This window comes from Amblyomma americanum, chromosome 3 (genome assembly GCF_052857255.1).
Source record: "Amblyomma americanum isolate KBUSLIRL-KWMA chromosome 3, ASM5285725v1, whole genome shotgun sequence".
Classification (NCBI taxonomy): domain Eukaryota; kingdom Metazoa; phylum Arthropoda; class Arachnida; order Ixodida; family Ixodidae; genus Amblyomma; species Amblyomma americanum.
In genome coordinates, this window is record NC_135499.1 from 133,674,130 (window position 1) to 133,689,651 (window position 15,522).

General features: G+C 45.8%; 1 protein-coding gene across 1 annotated transcript in view; it reads left to right on the plus strand.

Moving 5' to 3' along the window:
- Positions 1–15,234, plus strand: part of LOC144124938 (glucose dehydrogenase [FAD, quinone]-like) — a 28,326-nt gene extending 13,092 nt beyond the window's left edge. Inside the window, exons 3-11 of the mRNA XM_077657903.1 lie at positions 802–988; positions 3,406–3,537; positions 3,913–4,037; positions 4,775–4,942; positions 7,952–8,099; positions 9,590–9,750; positions 10,073–10,250; positions 11,792–12,014; positions 13,436–15,234. Of these exons, the coding sequence (XP_077514029.1) occupies positions 802–988; positions 3,406–3,537; positions 3,913–4,037; positions 4,775–4,942; positions 7,952–8,099; positions 9,590–9,750; positions 10,073–10,250; positions 11,792–12,014; positions 13,436–13,574 (1,461 nt within the window). The 3' untranslated portion in view covers positions 13,575–15,234. The remainder of the gene's footprint in view (positions 1–801; positions 989–3,405; positions 3,538–3,912; positions 4,038–4,774; positions 4,943–7,951; positions 8,100–9,589; positions 9,751–10,072; positions 10,251–11,791; positions 12,015–13,435) is intronic.
- Positions 15,235–15,522: the final 288 nt, after the last annotated feature.

Here is a 15,522-nt window from a genome sequence, read left to right on the forward strand (position 1 = left end):
CCGGCAGCCAAGCGCCATAACCACTCAGCCACCGCGGCGGCTGAACAATCAAAACTGTTGCCCTAAATGATTAATAGAGTGAAAATGCGTTCAAGTTTGAGAGCCTGATAAGACTCTCTTCGATTGACTGAAACCGTACAAGCATTGTCGTTGTCCCTTCTATCTAGATAGCGCACAGGCGCCGACCTCTCACAAACTCATGTTAAGTATGCAATATGATTCGTGACTTAGGCGCAACAATGACAATAGCTCCGCAGTTGTTCGTGCATGTTTTATAACTCCGTGCGTGCGTGCGTGCGTGTTTGTTGCGGTGATTGGTATGGTAACGCACCATCCATACGCTGAAACCAAGAATACCATTTGTAGTCGGTGTCGCGAAACCGTACCGGCATTGTCGTTGTCCCTTCTATCTAGATAGCGCACAGGCGCCGACCTCTCACAAACTGATGTTAAGTATACAATATGCTTTGTGAATTAGACGCAACAATGTCAATAGCTCCGCAGTTGTTCGTGCATGTTTATAACTCCGTGCGTGCGTGCGTGTGTTTGTTGCGGTGATTGGCATGGTGACGCACCATCCATACGTTGAAGCCAAGAATACCATTTGTAGTCGGTGTCGCGAGATTTGAGTGGTCAGCAGTAAGTGTTCAAATTCAGTGGGCTGTGGTTTCATATGTAATCACAAGAATGTAAGAGAACGCTTCGAGAATGTATTTGTTGTTTATGCACTTGGTGCACGAACTGCTTTTCTGCTTCTGCACTTGCTTAAGAGGATGCTTACCTTGTCTCTTTCGCGCACAGCAATGCTCGGTGCCGCGAGGCAAAGTCCTTGGAGGCAGCAGCGTGCTAAACTTCATGCTGTACGTTCGCGGCAACAAAGGCGACTACGACCGCTGGGCCCGAGAGTATGGTGCCACGGGGTGGGCGTACGATGACGTCCTGCCGCACTTCAAGGATATTGAGGACTATCGTGCTGGACAGCCGGACGGTGAGTGGTCCCCAGCGCAAGCAGAGGGCGCTATACAACAGCCGGTTTCGATAAATAGGCGACATTGGCGTTTGTCGCTTTGATCTGACCCATGGTGACTGATATTACAGAGGGAGTTGGCGTCGGCCGAACGTGAATACGTTTCTGCGAAAGCGTGGGCGCGCCTGTTCTCCCCCGTCGTCCCCTCTTCTACATTATGTCGGCATCGCGAGATCCAGCGAACAAGTTTAGCACCTTGTAATCCTCTTGGGGTCTTTTCGTTTTAATTTCGCAATATAAAAACTACTACCAAACCAACACCAAAATTGCCAAGATTTATATAAATCACGCGTAAATGGCCCTGTATAAGAAAGTTCCTGATACACATGCATGCAAGCCTCTCCGAAAATAACTCGATGCGGTTCTACAACGTTGTGGTTCCGTGACTGGCGTGGCGAAGCGCTACATGAACAGACAAGAAATACACATGGACAGGATTTACGCGGCTTCCGTGTGGAGGTGCTGGTGAGTGGCAACACCATGGGGTCCCGAGCACTCGGCTCACCTACGTCTAGCCTTGCTTCGAGATAGAACATACACATCGGCTTTTGAAGCAGGTGGGTTCGACTCCCACTATCACATTATCCATCCGTTTTCCCAAATGTGGATGAGGTTACCCCACAGAATACTGTATATACAAAGCCACCGGCACGCTGCACAAGCCGTCGAGGTGAGGAGCCCTGCTGCATATCGTCCGTGCGCACTATCTGGTGGGCGGTAGCAGGGAGTCGAACCCGCCTGATTAATGAATATGTAACGGCTCGCCATCGTCCTTTCCCGGTTGCGCGCTGTATACCACGCTGCCAGACCTGCCTCTCACTTTCTCTCTCTCTCTGTTCTTTGTCGCACTTTATGTCTCTCTCCTCCTTCGTAAAAGGAGGAGAGAGACTCTGCCACCTGCGAGTTTGGGCTGGCAGTTGACAGTTGAACTGGTCAGGTGGTAGCTGGATTAAAGTAAGATAAATGGAATCAAATTCCTTTCAAAGGTTCAATTAAAGCAGTCCACAAAGTAAATAAAGTCTTACGGCTGACGCTATAGATTACACGGTAGAGTACATGCCCGGTTAAATGGCTCAACCAAAGCTATTACAGCTTTCGCTGTAAAAAGAACAGAATAAAGCTCGGAGCATAATAAGAACCCAAGACAGGAGGACACAATAAATTATAAAAAGGACAGATTATAAGAAGTATATATCCATAGCCATGCCAAATAAACTTCCGCCTACAGTACTGTTTGGTCCGCAGAACGCCGCGTAAATATCACCTATTGTTACCAAATTCTGTCTTCTTTTTTTATAAATTGATTTGTACTGCTTAGGACAACCATGTTCACCTTTTTCCGGCAGCAATAGACGAATTTATCGCCGAAAAACAATTTTTTTATAGATATTGTGTCCAATCGATTCCAACTCATAACGTCCTTACCGAAGAGAACCAAATGCGATTGCTTTGAAGTGAATGGCGGTGTAGTGTGTCCTCCGGGATCCGCGTCTGAACAACGGTGTCGTCGTACGCATTTTACTTACGAATAGGCCGGTGATGTCGGCACCTGTATTTAGTTTTTAGTTTGTTTTTTTCCAGCACACGTAACCTCCGTTATCGAGGGGAGTTGTCTGTGATTAGAAAGCGGTGCTTTATCGATACATGCACGCTAACTACAATTTACCCTCTGCGTCTCTTTAAAGGGGCTCCAAACTCTGTGTGGCCTTCCTAAGGTATGCCATATATCGAACACATAACAGCGATGTGGAGATCGCGAGGACGCGAGGTGCGGCGGCAAAGGGAAGGCCCCGAAGGACGTGGAATCATGAATTCATTACCAGCCGGACGCCATGGGACGCCACGCCAGGCATTGTTTGTCCCGGCGTTGGTCCTTGTAAGCACAAATTGTTGACCGTATACAATATAATGGTCGTGCATAATATCACGCTTGTGCTTTCCTTTTTAGTGCGCTATCACTTATAGCGTATTTAGCCGTTGTGTGTTGGTCCGTTTGTCTGTCTGTTTCTCTAAAGCTGGTTTTGTGGCAGATTTCTCACCTGCCCACCATGTCAGGCGGCTGCTCAATTATTCTTGAGAGGCTGCTTGGAAAAGCAACCTGGATCGCAACCCAATCCAAGTTATCCAAGCCCCACTGATGGCGCACCACTTGACCGCTGCACCACTGCGCTAGGAGTGGTAGGAAGACTCCCAGTGTTCTGTGAATGCAGAGAATGACCGCATATAGGGTCATTAACTCATTATCGCTATCGGAACAACTGCCATCCGTTAACATGGGATCTGACCATCGGAACCAAAGCGAGAACAGAACTGTTAGCTCACTTAATTCGCATTTGGCTTAACTGCGCGAATCAACCATCATTGTCTTGTTTCGGCAGAGTACCATGGCGTTGGTGGCGAGGTGCCAGTGGACTACGCCAACGGCAGCGCACCTGTGAGCCAGATATTCCTGGAAGCGTGCAGCGAATCCGGCTATCCACTCGTCGACTACAATGGCGCATCACAGTCAGGTGACTAACGCGGTGTTATGCGCGTTCACCGGCACAAACTCAGAAGCCTAGTATTTGTTTGTTTACGAAACCTCAATGCTTAAGAATATAAAACGAAGCAACACAAGCAAGACCGTTTACAGGACGGTCAAACTGTTCTTAATTTGGACCTTAGCGAAGAAAAAAACAATCACCATCAGTACCATGTGCAAGATCTACTTTCGACGCTTTTTATTCTGCTCACTAATACCATTGGTATATGATATAATGGTGATAAAAACTAAAATGAAGTAGAAAGCTGATATAATCGACCGCACAGGCGATATCCTGTCACGGGATTTCATATGCTTTGTACGCATCTACTTCATAAAGCTCTTTGTAATCCGTATTCTGCAGGCTGTTCTCGTGTGCAGGGGAACCTGAGGGATGGCACCCGCGTCAGCGCCAGCAAGGCTTTCATTCAACCAATCCTGCGGAGTCGCAAAAACCTCCACGTGGCTCTCTTCAGCGTGGCCACCAAGGTACGCACACAACAATGAACTCAGGCCCATTTAGTTGCTCCCAAAGTGGTGAATATTCTCTACAATGGCAGCGCTGAGAAACTGTGACATGAATGCGTCCGTGGTTGAAAAGCCGAGTACTTTAGTAATTCGAGTTTGATTACAATGTGTAGGGGAGGAATGAAAAAGAAGCACCAGCTGTGCATTGCATTAACTCTTGCACGGGATCTTTCGGAGCTTGCAGACAGCTGTGACGCTCAAGAAACTTAGGCCTCGTCGCTATCTCAAGTACTCATCTCCACCTTACATATTTTCGTAATAGTGCATCCGTGTACGTTTGCACAAGGTCTACTACAGTTTTCCATAACCTCTTTCTCAGCACTAAATGTTATGCTTGAGGTTATTTTTACCTCCTTGGTATGACACGGTTTATGGTTTATAAGGGGTTAACGTCCCAAAGCGACTCAGGCTATGAGGGACGCCGTAGTCAAGGGCTCCGAAAATTTCGACCATCTGGAGCCCTTTAACGGGCACTGGCATCGTACAGTACACGGGCCTCTAGAATTTCTCCTCCATCGAAATTCGACTGCCTCGGACGGGATCGAACCCGCGCCTTTCGCCTCAGCAATAGAGCACCACAACCACTGAGCCACCGCGGCGACCCTTGGTTGGACATATCGTTGTTTTAAGCCTTTCGACGATTACTGCCTGGCACAAAAATGGTCTTTCCTTCAAAATTTTGATTACCCTTGACGCAGGTGAACTTCGTAGGAGGCCGTGCTGTGGGCGTGACCTACACAATGTATGGAGAAACCCATAAAGTCAACGCCCGGCGCGAGGTGATCCTGTCAGCGGGGACCGTGGGATCGGCCCAGATTCTGATGCTTTCCGGTGTGGGACCGAGAGAGGACCTCGAACGATTACAAGTATCCACGGCTGAAATTAGCACTATATTCTTCCTTGCCATCTTGTGTTTTCCGCGCTGAAAGCTTGCACACTGATTTGTTTCGTGTTCACAGTACACATCTCTCTGATGCAGAACGACCTGCCTGTACTCGGTCTCTCCTAGGCGATGCAGGCTGGGCAACATTATTTTTCGTTCTTTTTCTTTTGCCCACACTAATATATGTACTCGATCCCTGTCATGATCCAGCTAAAGAACGGGCTTTCGTGTTCGCATCTGTCGCCTTTGTAAGCCTTGTCAGCTGTCAGGAGGGCCAGCTAAATGTTTCGCCTGAAAGTGGCATCGATATGTTCGATTATTTATACTGCAGAGTCATTTCAACTAAATTAAAAGCTAGAAGTTTGCACCTCAGTATGGGTCGCGTTCTGTAGCAGTAATTGCAGTGTTGCTTTAACGTGATAGCGTTAATGCTCCAGTTCTGCGGAGAACCCGGCGTGCCAGAAAATAGAGATATGCGGATTGGTGCTGACGTCACACGTGGAGCAGCAGATTTTGAAAAGTGATGAAAACATCATAGACATTGTGACCATAAGGTCGCAACATCACTAAAACGTCATTATGACATGTAAAAATGTTAAGTAAATTAATTTCGCTGAAAAGAAAATTGAGGCAAGATGGCTCTCAAGTCTGACACGCGACATCTAGGCCCCTAAGGCACGTTCGATTGATTTCGTTAAAGAAGGCCTTGAGTTTCTTGTTCTTAAGTGTCCGTGTCTGCGAAGGGATGTGCACAGAAGACCTTAAGCTGTTCAAGGGATCCATTAACACTATCGCTTCATAGTCTTAAGGAGGAGTTTAAGTTAAATTTCCTGGAGCTTAAGGTTTTTTTTTTTTGACCACACATTTTATTCACTTCTATAGGCTCGAAAAATCCATGTGAGGGACTGTTGTATAATGACTCGCTTATCGAAATGCGCCTAAATGATATTCGTATCTTCCTCGAGGCATTGTTTTGAGAGTAATAGTGATGGTTTCACATTCACTACTGTGTGATTTTTCAGGAAAGGCTTAGACTAACAAATATACGGAGGGTACAATACATATATTATGCTAGAGGAGCTGTGGAATTTTCAGTCGGTAGTCACTGGATGACATGTTTTCCAGAAGCGAAACTACATAAATTGATGAAGCTTTGAAAGAAGCATAGGAGTTCTCTAGCCGGCAGCCTGAGCGTTATAACTATTGCTTCTTGGCTAGCCACACTACTTTTGTTTTTCTAGTCTAAAGATGCAATGGTACAAACTGACTCCTAGAGATCGGCCACGAATCAGGCGTCACCATCAAGGCAGTCAAAAAAAAGCTTTCTATTCCTAGGCAATGACCTCTTCCATCGATATCTAGTATCTAGCTCCTGCCGCGACCCTCCATTCTTGCAATCTTTTTTATCACACTTTATTACCTGACTCTCAGCCGCATTCGCCTGCGTCTCTCACCCCATGTGGCACACTCCTTCACATTGAGGAGCGATAACTTAATGGTTGTGCACATTATATTCCCCGATCAAACCCGATTGCTCATCCTGATTTCCGACATGACATAATTAGCTCCAGTCTGTGTCCTGATACACTCGTTTATTTTAATTTTTCAGGTAAAACAAAACCATTATTTTTTGTTTTACCGTCCGAACTAACACAATTCCAACCTGAAGTTTTTTAATGGCCCGGTAACCGCGCTGTGGGTGGGCATAACCATGGCAGCTTCGAATAAAGAAATATGGGATCCCCGCATGAAAACAAGCGGCGACAAAACAGCAGACAATGCGCGACAAATTTAGTTTCTTGAGAAAGTAGGTACGATTAAACGCGTGTTGAACCAAACCTAGGAAGGTTACAATTGAATGTCGAAACGTGGCAGCGCAGTGTCTTCTATGAAACTTCCACAAGGTCTCCTGCTTCAGCAGTAAAGAGATGTTGACGGTTTTAAAAAGATAGGTGTCGAATAAGTGGACCGACGCAGGGCCTGCTGCAAATGAGACGTGCCAGCCTGATTTTAGTGCGAAAGAATTACTTAACGCGGTTCCAACCAAGAATCTTGTTTGAAGCCTCGGAGCAACTCGGCTAAGCTCGGGTCAGTTCGGAGGAGCGACAAGCAAGCTGCCGCCAAGTGGAGGAAGCTCGGGTAAGTTCGGAGTATTGTCGCATGATCTGTAGCCAATGGGAGGATTAGCTTGAGGGTGACCTTGGCCAAACGTAGCATAGCAACAGCACATTCAGAAATAAAATAATTATTGCCGCTACTTGGTTTTGAACTGGCGGCGGTGCGGACAGATCACCTACGCTGGCCACTCCACGAAAGCACTGTGCTATCGGCGCAATTTTTTTTCTTTATTGCCTGCGTCGACAAGACTATGCTTTCGCCACACCAGGATTCACGATAAACTGCAACACCCTCTCGCGCTCTGGACTGCCCATGGTCGTCTTCATCAACTTCCATCTGCGGCGCGAACAGCTCAGATCAACTTAACCTCGATAAGAGCTTAACCCTAGCCTACGATAATGTCGCCAGACGTGCCGACGACCCAGCAAACAAAACCATGAGCCAACCAGGCTAAATACATGTTTTCGCATGTCTTCTCAGTTTAACTACGTAAAAACCCTACCACTTTTTTTATTCCTACATTCCACATGAACGACCTTGTTCGAAAGTCTCCAGGCCACGCCGCTTGCTTTAGCGCCCATTAGTGATGTGGTTAAGACCAAGAGTAATGAAAAGATGAGGCTTTCTCTGCACTCTTGCAGAAACGTAGAGCTTCAGGGCTGCGATAGGATCCAGACTAAAATGCCGAAAAGCGAATCGTATGGCCCGAAAACTTCTAATCTATAGGCTGTAAGTTCGCACTATGCATTCACACGTATCATCACGATTTTGTAAGGATATACACGCCTGCATTGTCCACCTCTTCTAAATTGTGAACCTTGGAATTCTAGCACTAGTTTTGACGGACGTGAGAATGCATTCTTCTTCTACGCAGATTCCTGTGGTAGCCGACCTCCCGGTTGGGCGAAATCTTCAGGAGCACGTGCTCTTAATCACTGCAGTGCCAGTCACCACAACTGATTACGTCGCAATTCCGTCTTTCACGCTTGCCGACATCGCCCAGCACGCAAGCAATAGAACAGGTAAGCGCGGCGATAGTGTTGTCTAGCTTTAAAAACTGCGGATGTTTGATGAGTATAGAATAAACACGCTTGCGATTTGTATGTGCTGAAAAACGTTTCATCAATATGCCCTTGTAATCGCTTATAGCGCACAGTAATTCTTCGCAAGGAACTTATCGGATATTCAGATGCGCTTACAAGTTTGCAGAATAGTTGTCATCTAAATACTTCGTGCTGTAAAAAAATAAAATATGGTGGTAGTTAATGAGGTTTAACGTACCAAAGCGGCTCAGGCTACGAGGGACGCCGTAGTGAAGAGCGTGGGATAATTTCGACCATTTGGGTTTTTTTAACTGGCACTGACAAAACAAGGAACACTGGCCTCGAGCAATTCGCCTCTATCGAAATGCGACCGCCGTCGCCGGGATCGAACCTTCATCCTTCGGGCCAGCAGCCGAGCACCATAACGACTGAGCCACCGCGGGGGCTTCCAAAGAGCTATAATTCCTTTGACATCCGTCCATAGATATTTGCTAAACGACGCATTCTGAGGTTTTTCCTTTGACGGTATAAAAACGTAGCTCCTAATGTAAAAATTCTTGAAAGAATAGTAAAGCCAAAATGGATGTTTATTTGCTGGGTTTTTCTGGTACGATCGTACACTATAACCAAGAAACGCACAAGATGCTTTAAATATCTCCACGCCTTTCAGAACCAAGCGATTTTGGAAAAGATATAGCAGAGACTAGCTTAGCTCATTGCACCCGCCTTTTTCAGCTCAACCGCTTGAACTTCCTGTAATTATCAACCATTCTGTTTCAGCCACGTAGCCAAATTACCTGTGAGCTATAATTATTACGAAAATATTGTCGGTTGTGAAATCGGGAGAAGTTCAGCTCTCAAAAGGTGTCTATAGGAATGAAATGAAGGGGATGGCTATAGTCATCCACGATTTCAAGGGAACATGCTGTATGGTAACAATACTTGGATTCAGAAGACACTGCCATATTCGGAAACCTCTGGGATATGAGTGAACGACAAACATTTGACACATTCATAATAGCGCATGCACACGCCGACGAAGACTCTCGCATTTCGCCCATTGCACCGGTATCGATTATGGTGGGAATGTCTGCGGGGGAGCCGTTCAAAAGAATGCACTGTTCGCAAATAGCCTGTATAAAGGTCAACAATTGTGAATTGCGACTTCCTGCTCTTTTTTTTCTTTCCAGCACTGAACGCCACAATGCAGGTCATGTGGTAGGATTCTAAAAATCAAATACTTTGTTTTATTATACCAGTTGCTATTTCGTGCATACCTATCTGTTCCTGTTCAAGTTTTACCCTGTGTATAACTCGAAATACTCAAAACAGTGGGTGCCCTTGCAATAAATTAGAACATAATGAACGGGGGAAGAAAAAGAAACGTGAAGTAGTTAAACATTTTAAGCTTGATATTATTTCCTTAAGTCAGATCAGCTACTTTTGCTCATTTTCTTCATTTCTTTCAGGGCCTGTCTCAATTCCTGCAGGCGTCGAAGCCATCCAGTTCGTGAGCACTGAGTATGCCCCTGCTACAGACATTCCGGACGTCGAAATCATTCTAGTTTCGTCGGCGCCTGCTAGCCAGTTGGCCAGGACCGAACTGTTAAGCTCAGGATTCTTGCCAGAGGTACGATCAGCCGTTGGTGCGAGGGAAGAGCGCATCAGGGCTTAAAAGTTTAACCTAATAACATGGACGGGGCGTATAACGCATGTGATGAAACTCACGTGATAAACGCCGCAGCGGTACATAAATTAGCACCGTATGTGCAGAAACCATACATTGCTGGCAGATAGTGTTGCGTGGTGATATAAAGACAAGTATTGTCATTTTTACTTGCAGGTGTTATTCTCCAGCGGAATGAATAGCGCATGCGCGAACGCGGCTACAACTGGACCATGATCTCGATGGGGTGTTCTTTAGTGATACGCAAATTGTTCGTCGTTTGCAGGCATACGACAACTACCTTGGGCCCGGAACAGACCAACCAGGCTTCCGAGTGGCAGCTATCAACAACCGACCGAAGTCTAGGGGCACCCTCAAGCTGCGAACTGGGAACATCAATGATTACCCGAGCATAAACCCACGTCTCCTTGAGCACCCGGACGATGTGAAAGCACTTGCCCAGGGTATGGCCCACATGTGACAGAATAGTGGCGCGCGTGCAACTTATGACAGCCTGCGACATTAGCAAGCGTATGTGCAGCAGAAGGAAATCCACAGTCACGAGAATAAATCATCAAGACTAACAAATAGGAACATACTAATGGGGTTATATATCGTCCGAAGGCTAGGCGTAAGGAGCAAAATATTTTGGTTCTTTCTGGTGTGAATAGGTTAAATTGGGCACTCAGAGAGCTATTACTCTCACTCACTCATTCACGCTCACTCATGCTCACTCATTCACACGCACTCATGCTCACTCATTTACACTCTCATGCTGACTTACTCATTCACACACTCAGCTCACTCACTCATGCTCACTCATTCACACTCACTCATGCTCGCACATTCACACTCACTCATGCTCACTCATTCACACTCACTCATGCTCACTCACTCATTTACACTTTCATGCTCACTCACTCATTTACACTATCATGCTCACTCACTAATTTACACTCTCATGCTCACTCACTCACTCATTTACACTCTCATTCTCACTCACTCACTCATTTACACTCTCATGCTCACTTACTCATTTACACACTCACTCAAGCTCACTTACACATTTACACACTCGCTCATGCTCACTTACTCATTTACACACTCACTCATGCTCACTCATTCAAATTCACTCTCTCTCTCTCTATTGACTAAAGAAGAGATTTATTTTAGTGCACTAGCACTTATAGTGGCCATTCCCCGCATTTAGACTTTTTGTGCTGGTTTGTCTGAAGCAAGTTTTATGGCAGGCTGCTCACCTGCCTACCGAGTGGTGGGCAGGTGAGCAGCCTGGTGGTGAGTTGGAGTGGTGAGCAGCCTGCCCATCGTATCAGGAGCCAGATCAATTAATCGTGAGAGGCTGCTCAGAAAGAGTAACCTGAATCGCATGCCCAACCCAAGCAACCCAAGTCCCACCGATGGCAGCACCTGCCACAGAAGGGCAGTGGCGCATCGCTTGAGCGCTGCACCACGGCGGGGGACTCCCAGGGATCTATAAATAGAGAGAATGACCAATTCGGCTTACACGAATATTAACTCATTATCGCTATCCGAACAACTGCCATCCGTGAATTTTGGATCTCAACACTGGGTGTGAAGTGAAAACCGAACTGCTAGCGCACCTAATTCGCATTTGGCCTAACTGTGCAAATCGACCATCATTTTTCTTTCTCCTGTTGATGCCAACAAAACAATATGTTCGTGATGTTAGGTTGCTCAATTCATTCAGACCGCTGTGGTCTCTTTCTCTCTGCGGCGAATGCGCTTGGTAAGGATATGTTTCCTATGGTAGACCTTGCATTTGCTAGTGTTGATACTGCGCTGTCCTCTCATCCGTGTCGTACTTTTATCGTATTCAATATGACTTCTCTGCTGAGCCAAAACCAAATACCACCGCTATCTGTTTTGAATAAGAACGAAAAATTGGCATCCAGTTTACTGTGTCCTCTTTCATTGTATATACTTAAATCCACAGTGGATTTTATATTGATGTGCGTCATCGCAGGCGCGAAGGTGTTCATCGACAGGATGCTGGATACCCCAGCCATGAAGAAGATCGGCGCCGAGGCCTGGAATGTGACATTTCCCCCGTGTGCTACAGCAGGACCCCTGTGGAGCCTGAAGTACACCGAGTGCCTGTTCCGGCACTTGTCGCAGCCGGCCATGCATCTGTGTTGCACTGCACCCATGGGCTCTCATCCAGGAGCAGTAGTGGACGAGCGCTTAAGGTTTGTAAGATGCGGCGCTTTTAACCAAGATCGTGTTGCCCGCCGTGCTTTCTTGAAGGGACTCTAGGGACAACACCACCCAATTTTTCTGGTTTGTAAAAATTGACTGTATGGGCTTTTCTGGAGACGTTGATGTTTGTCTGGCAGCCAAAAAGATGTTAATTGGTGAAAGATTTGCATTTACAACTTTTCCAGCCACTGGATTCAAAGTCGTGACGTCTACACCGAAAACAACTCCGTAATCACCGTTTCGCAGTGAATCGTGTAAACTATTCTCTGGGATCGGTGCGCAAAGAACCACGTCAGCGCACCTAAATTTACTAGTCAAATTTGACAGTAATGGCGACGTTTTCTTTTTTCTAGTTTAATAAAGTTTATTATAAAACCGCGTTTGTCGTTACAATCTGGTAACCTATTTATAGAGGCGAACTCATTGCTTCGCAGGGTTCTTTTAAGGCATGGTTTAAAAACAAGGCTCTTTTCCTTTCTTTTTCTTCTTTCATAAAATAAATGTCCTCGATGGGACTATGTTCAGCCTTTTTCCCAATTTGTGCAGTGTAATCGTGCACTTACAGTAACGTTGAGTCTCCAAGGCTTGAGAGCGCGTATAGAACCGTGCACAGTACTTCACGTAACCATCAGAAATTGAGACCTTCAGCGGGGCCATAAGTGTCTCACTACACAGATACACGGCTACATATTACTATATTTACCTTTAATCAGACATCGTCACAGCGCATGACTCTGCAGATGACTGTGCACTTGGCAGCACAAGGGAAAGTAGTTTTGCTACTAACTGAAGCACATCTCTTCATCTAACGCAACCTTAAGTAGTTTTATTTATGTCTTCTGCATAAATACTCGTGCGATTATCCTTCAGTGAACTCTCCAGCACAGCACAAGTTAGAAATCACGAAAGCACAAGAACAGCATTGAAGGTCTGCAAAGAAATTGCTCATTTGTAGGCAACTGCTGTTTTTTTTATTCAGTCAATGAAGTTACTCTATTATTCGTCCGAACTGTGTGGAAATTATCGCAATAGCAGACGATGTGCTACAACGTTTTTGATCATGACTGTAGGGTACAGAAAAGGACACGGAACAATATAGAGAAATCATACAGCGCTTATTTAGCACTACGTGTTAGCGAAGTGTGTGGTTATTATTATTTTTTTTGCGATGTTTGCTATTGATGGCATGCGCCTCATATGTGACCTTTGACACGCCGTGTACTGAGAGCCCTCTGCACAAGAATCTAGAATTGTCGTTGTGGTTTTGAACATAGTAACCTCATGATACGAAGTTGTACGCTCGCAACAGGTGCGATATCATTGTCCGCTTGAACTTAGCTGGTGGCTGTGACATTCTTTGGACATGCCTTCCGAAAGAATCACTTACCTTTCCTACCTTTCACCTCTGCAGGGTTCGGGGCAACATGACAGGCCTACGAGTGGCCGACGCCTCCGTGATGCCTGACATTGTCAGCGGCCACACGCACGCTCCGGCCATGATGATTGGCAGCAAGGCCGCATCCATGATAATAGAGGACTATCAGCATTAGGACATGCGCGCTTATGTTGACTTCACGGCTGTATGTGGGGGCGAAACAAATAGCTAGCGTTTCATGAAAACCAACGACCACGGCTTCAAGATTCAGTACAACGGCGTACTGCTGTCACTTTCTGGCAAGAGATGATCTTCTGAAGAAACAAGCGCAGCCTGATGAGGCGAAAAGAATTCTAGATCGATCTATCAAAATCTTCCCGATATGTCATGAACCTTCAGAATAAAAGTGCCGATCACCGTCAGCATCTGCTTTCGAGATAACGCCGGCGAGGAAGTCAGCGTGGACCAGCCTTCAGATGGCGCGCATTGCACTGGAGTCCATGTTCATCATCGGCGTGACCTGTGTTGCAAGACTTGCCACAAGTTCATGAAGACGCCTTTATTGCATGCACTGGCAGGCGCGTTGGTCAGTTTGAGGTTACGGTTTATGGGGACTTGCCTTGCTCTGTACCCTTGGGTTCGTTTCCCGTGAGGTCGCATCCTTCCGAGTCACGTGACTATCAATGGAGGTCGCCGGCACCGCAGCAGCAATAAAGCAGCACTAGCGCCATGAACGGCTCGACCGTTTCGGGCGCTAGGGGGACAGGCTCCTCAGGCTCGGACGTTTCAGAGCGCCATCACTTCTTTCTCCTTCTTTTGCGTAACTAAAGTTTGATTCCTTCATTAATTTGGCCCCAAGAGGGAAAAAAACGGTGACATAATTAGTTAGCTTTGAGGGATTCGCTTTCTTATTTCCTGTTCTTCTAGGAAACTGTGCCTGCAGCAAAATGATCTCATATCAAGCAGCAACCTGCCCTCAGTGGACCTCTTCTTTGAAACTTTATAAGCAAGGAGGCTATAACCTGTGTTATTTGATATTTATCACAAATTACAGAGAAAACTTCAAATTTCCGAGACCACTGAAAAAAAGGAAGCAAGGGCAGCACCACCCATGTTCAAAGAGCGTTCTTTTTGCAGAAACTCAAACGTGGGAACGTGACTGCGCAACCTCCTTGCTGTTGGAAATTCTACTACTACATTACACAGAATACGCAGAAATTTAGGTATTGTTATAAAACGATAGACTTCTTAAGGGCAAACGGTAAACCCTATTTTTTCCCGTGTATTTTAGGCCATGTTTCGGTGCAGTTTTCTCAATACCCAATAGAGATAGCCGCCACTTATTTTCACAATTATCAACAATTTATCTTTTTACTGAAGCAAAACTATATGTCAAAATAAAAACATTATTATTTTACAATTTTTTTCTCTCCGTGAGTAGATTTACGCTTCCTTTTGTAGTTGTCTCACTCGATAAAATCATAACCGCTTCTAGCACATACTTAGTTTTGGTGCCGTATATTTCCACAGGTTCGTATGAAGTACAGGCAAACAACTGGCCTTCAGTCTATTCTAAATTTCATAACAATGGTACCGTTGTAAGCAAAAAACCTTGTTTTGAGAGTTTAAAGCAAAAAGTTACTTAGTCGCGATGTTTTCCTCTCTGAAAACATTTGCCGGTCGACATATTTCATAGCCACCATGCCTATGGTAATCATCCATCTCGTCATTGCGTTTCTTTACCAGTAGCTCAGCTTCCTGGACTGCTCGGTCGAGATGGCCATTCCTTTCTTTCTCAGTCGGCGGAGAATGTTAGGGATTCAGCTTATCCCAAAGGTGTTAGAACCTTGCCTCTTTTACCATGTTGCTGCCATTAAAATGTTATGACATTATCTAATGTTGATATCCTTAGTTCCTTTAATAGCTCGACGAGGGATTTGGTTGTGGCAGTGGTGATGCCATAGGTAGTACAAGAGGCTTCTCGCACAGCTTCCGGCCGCTCTTTTCGATCACGTTCAATGTGACGCTCGAGGCAATACAGGACGTACTACGTCCGCAGCTATGGCCGAGGGCGCGTTCGTGAACACTTTCAAGGTTAGGCTACATACAACATGAATATCCCC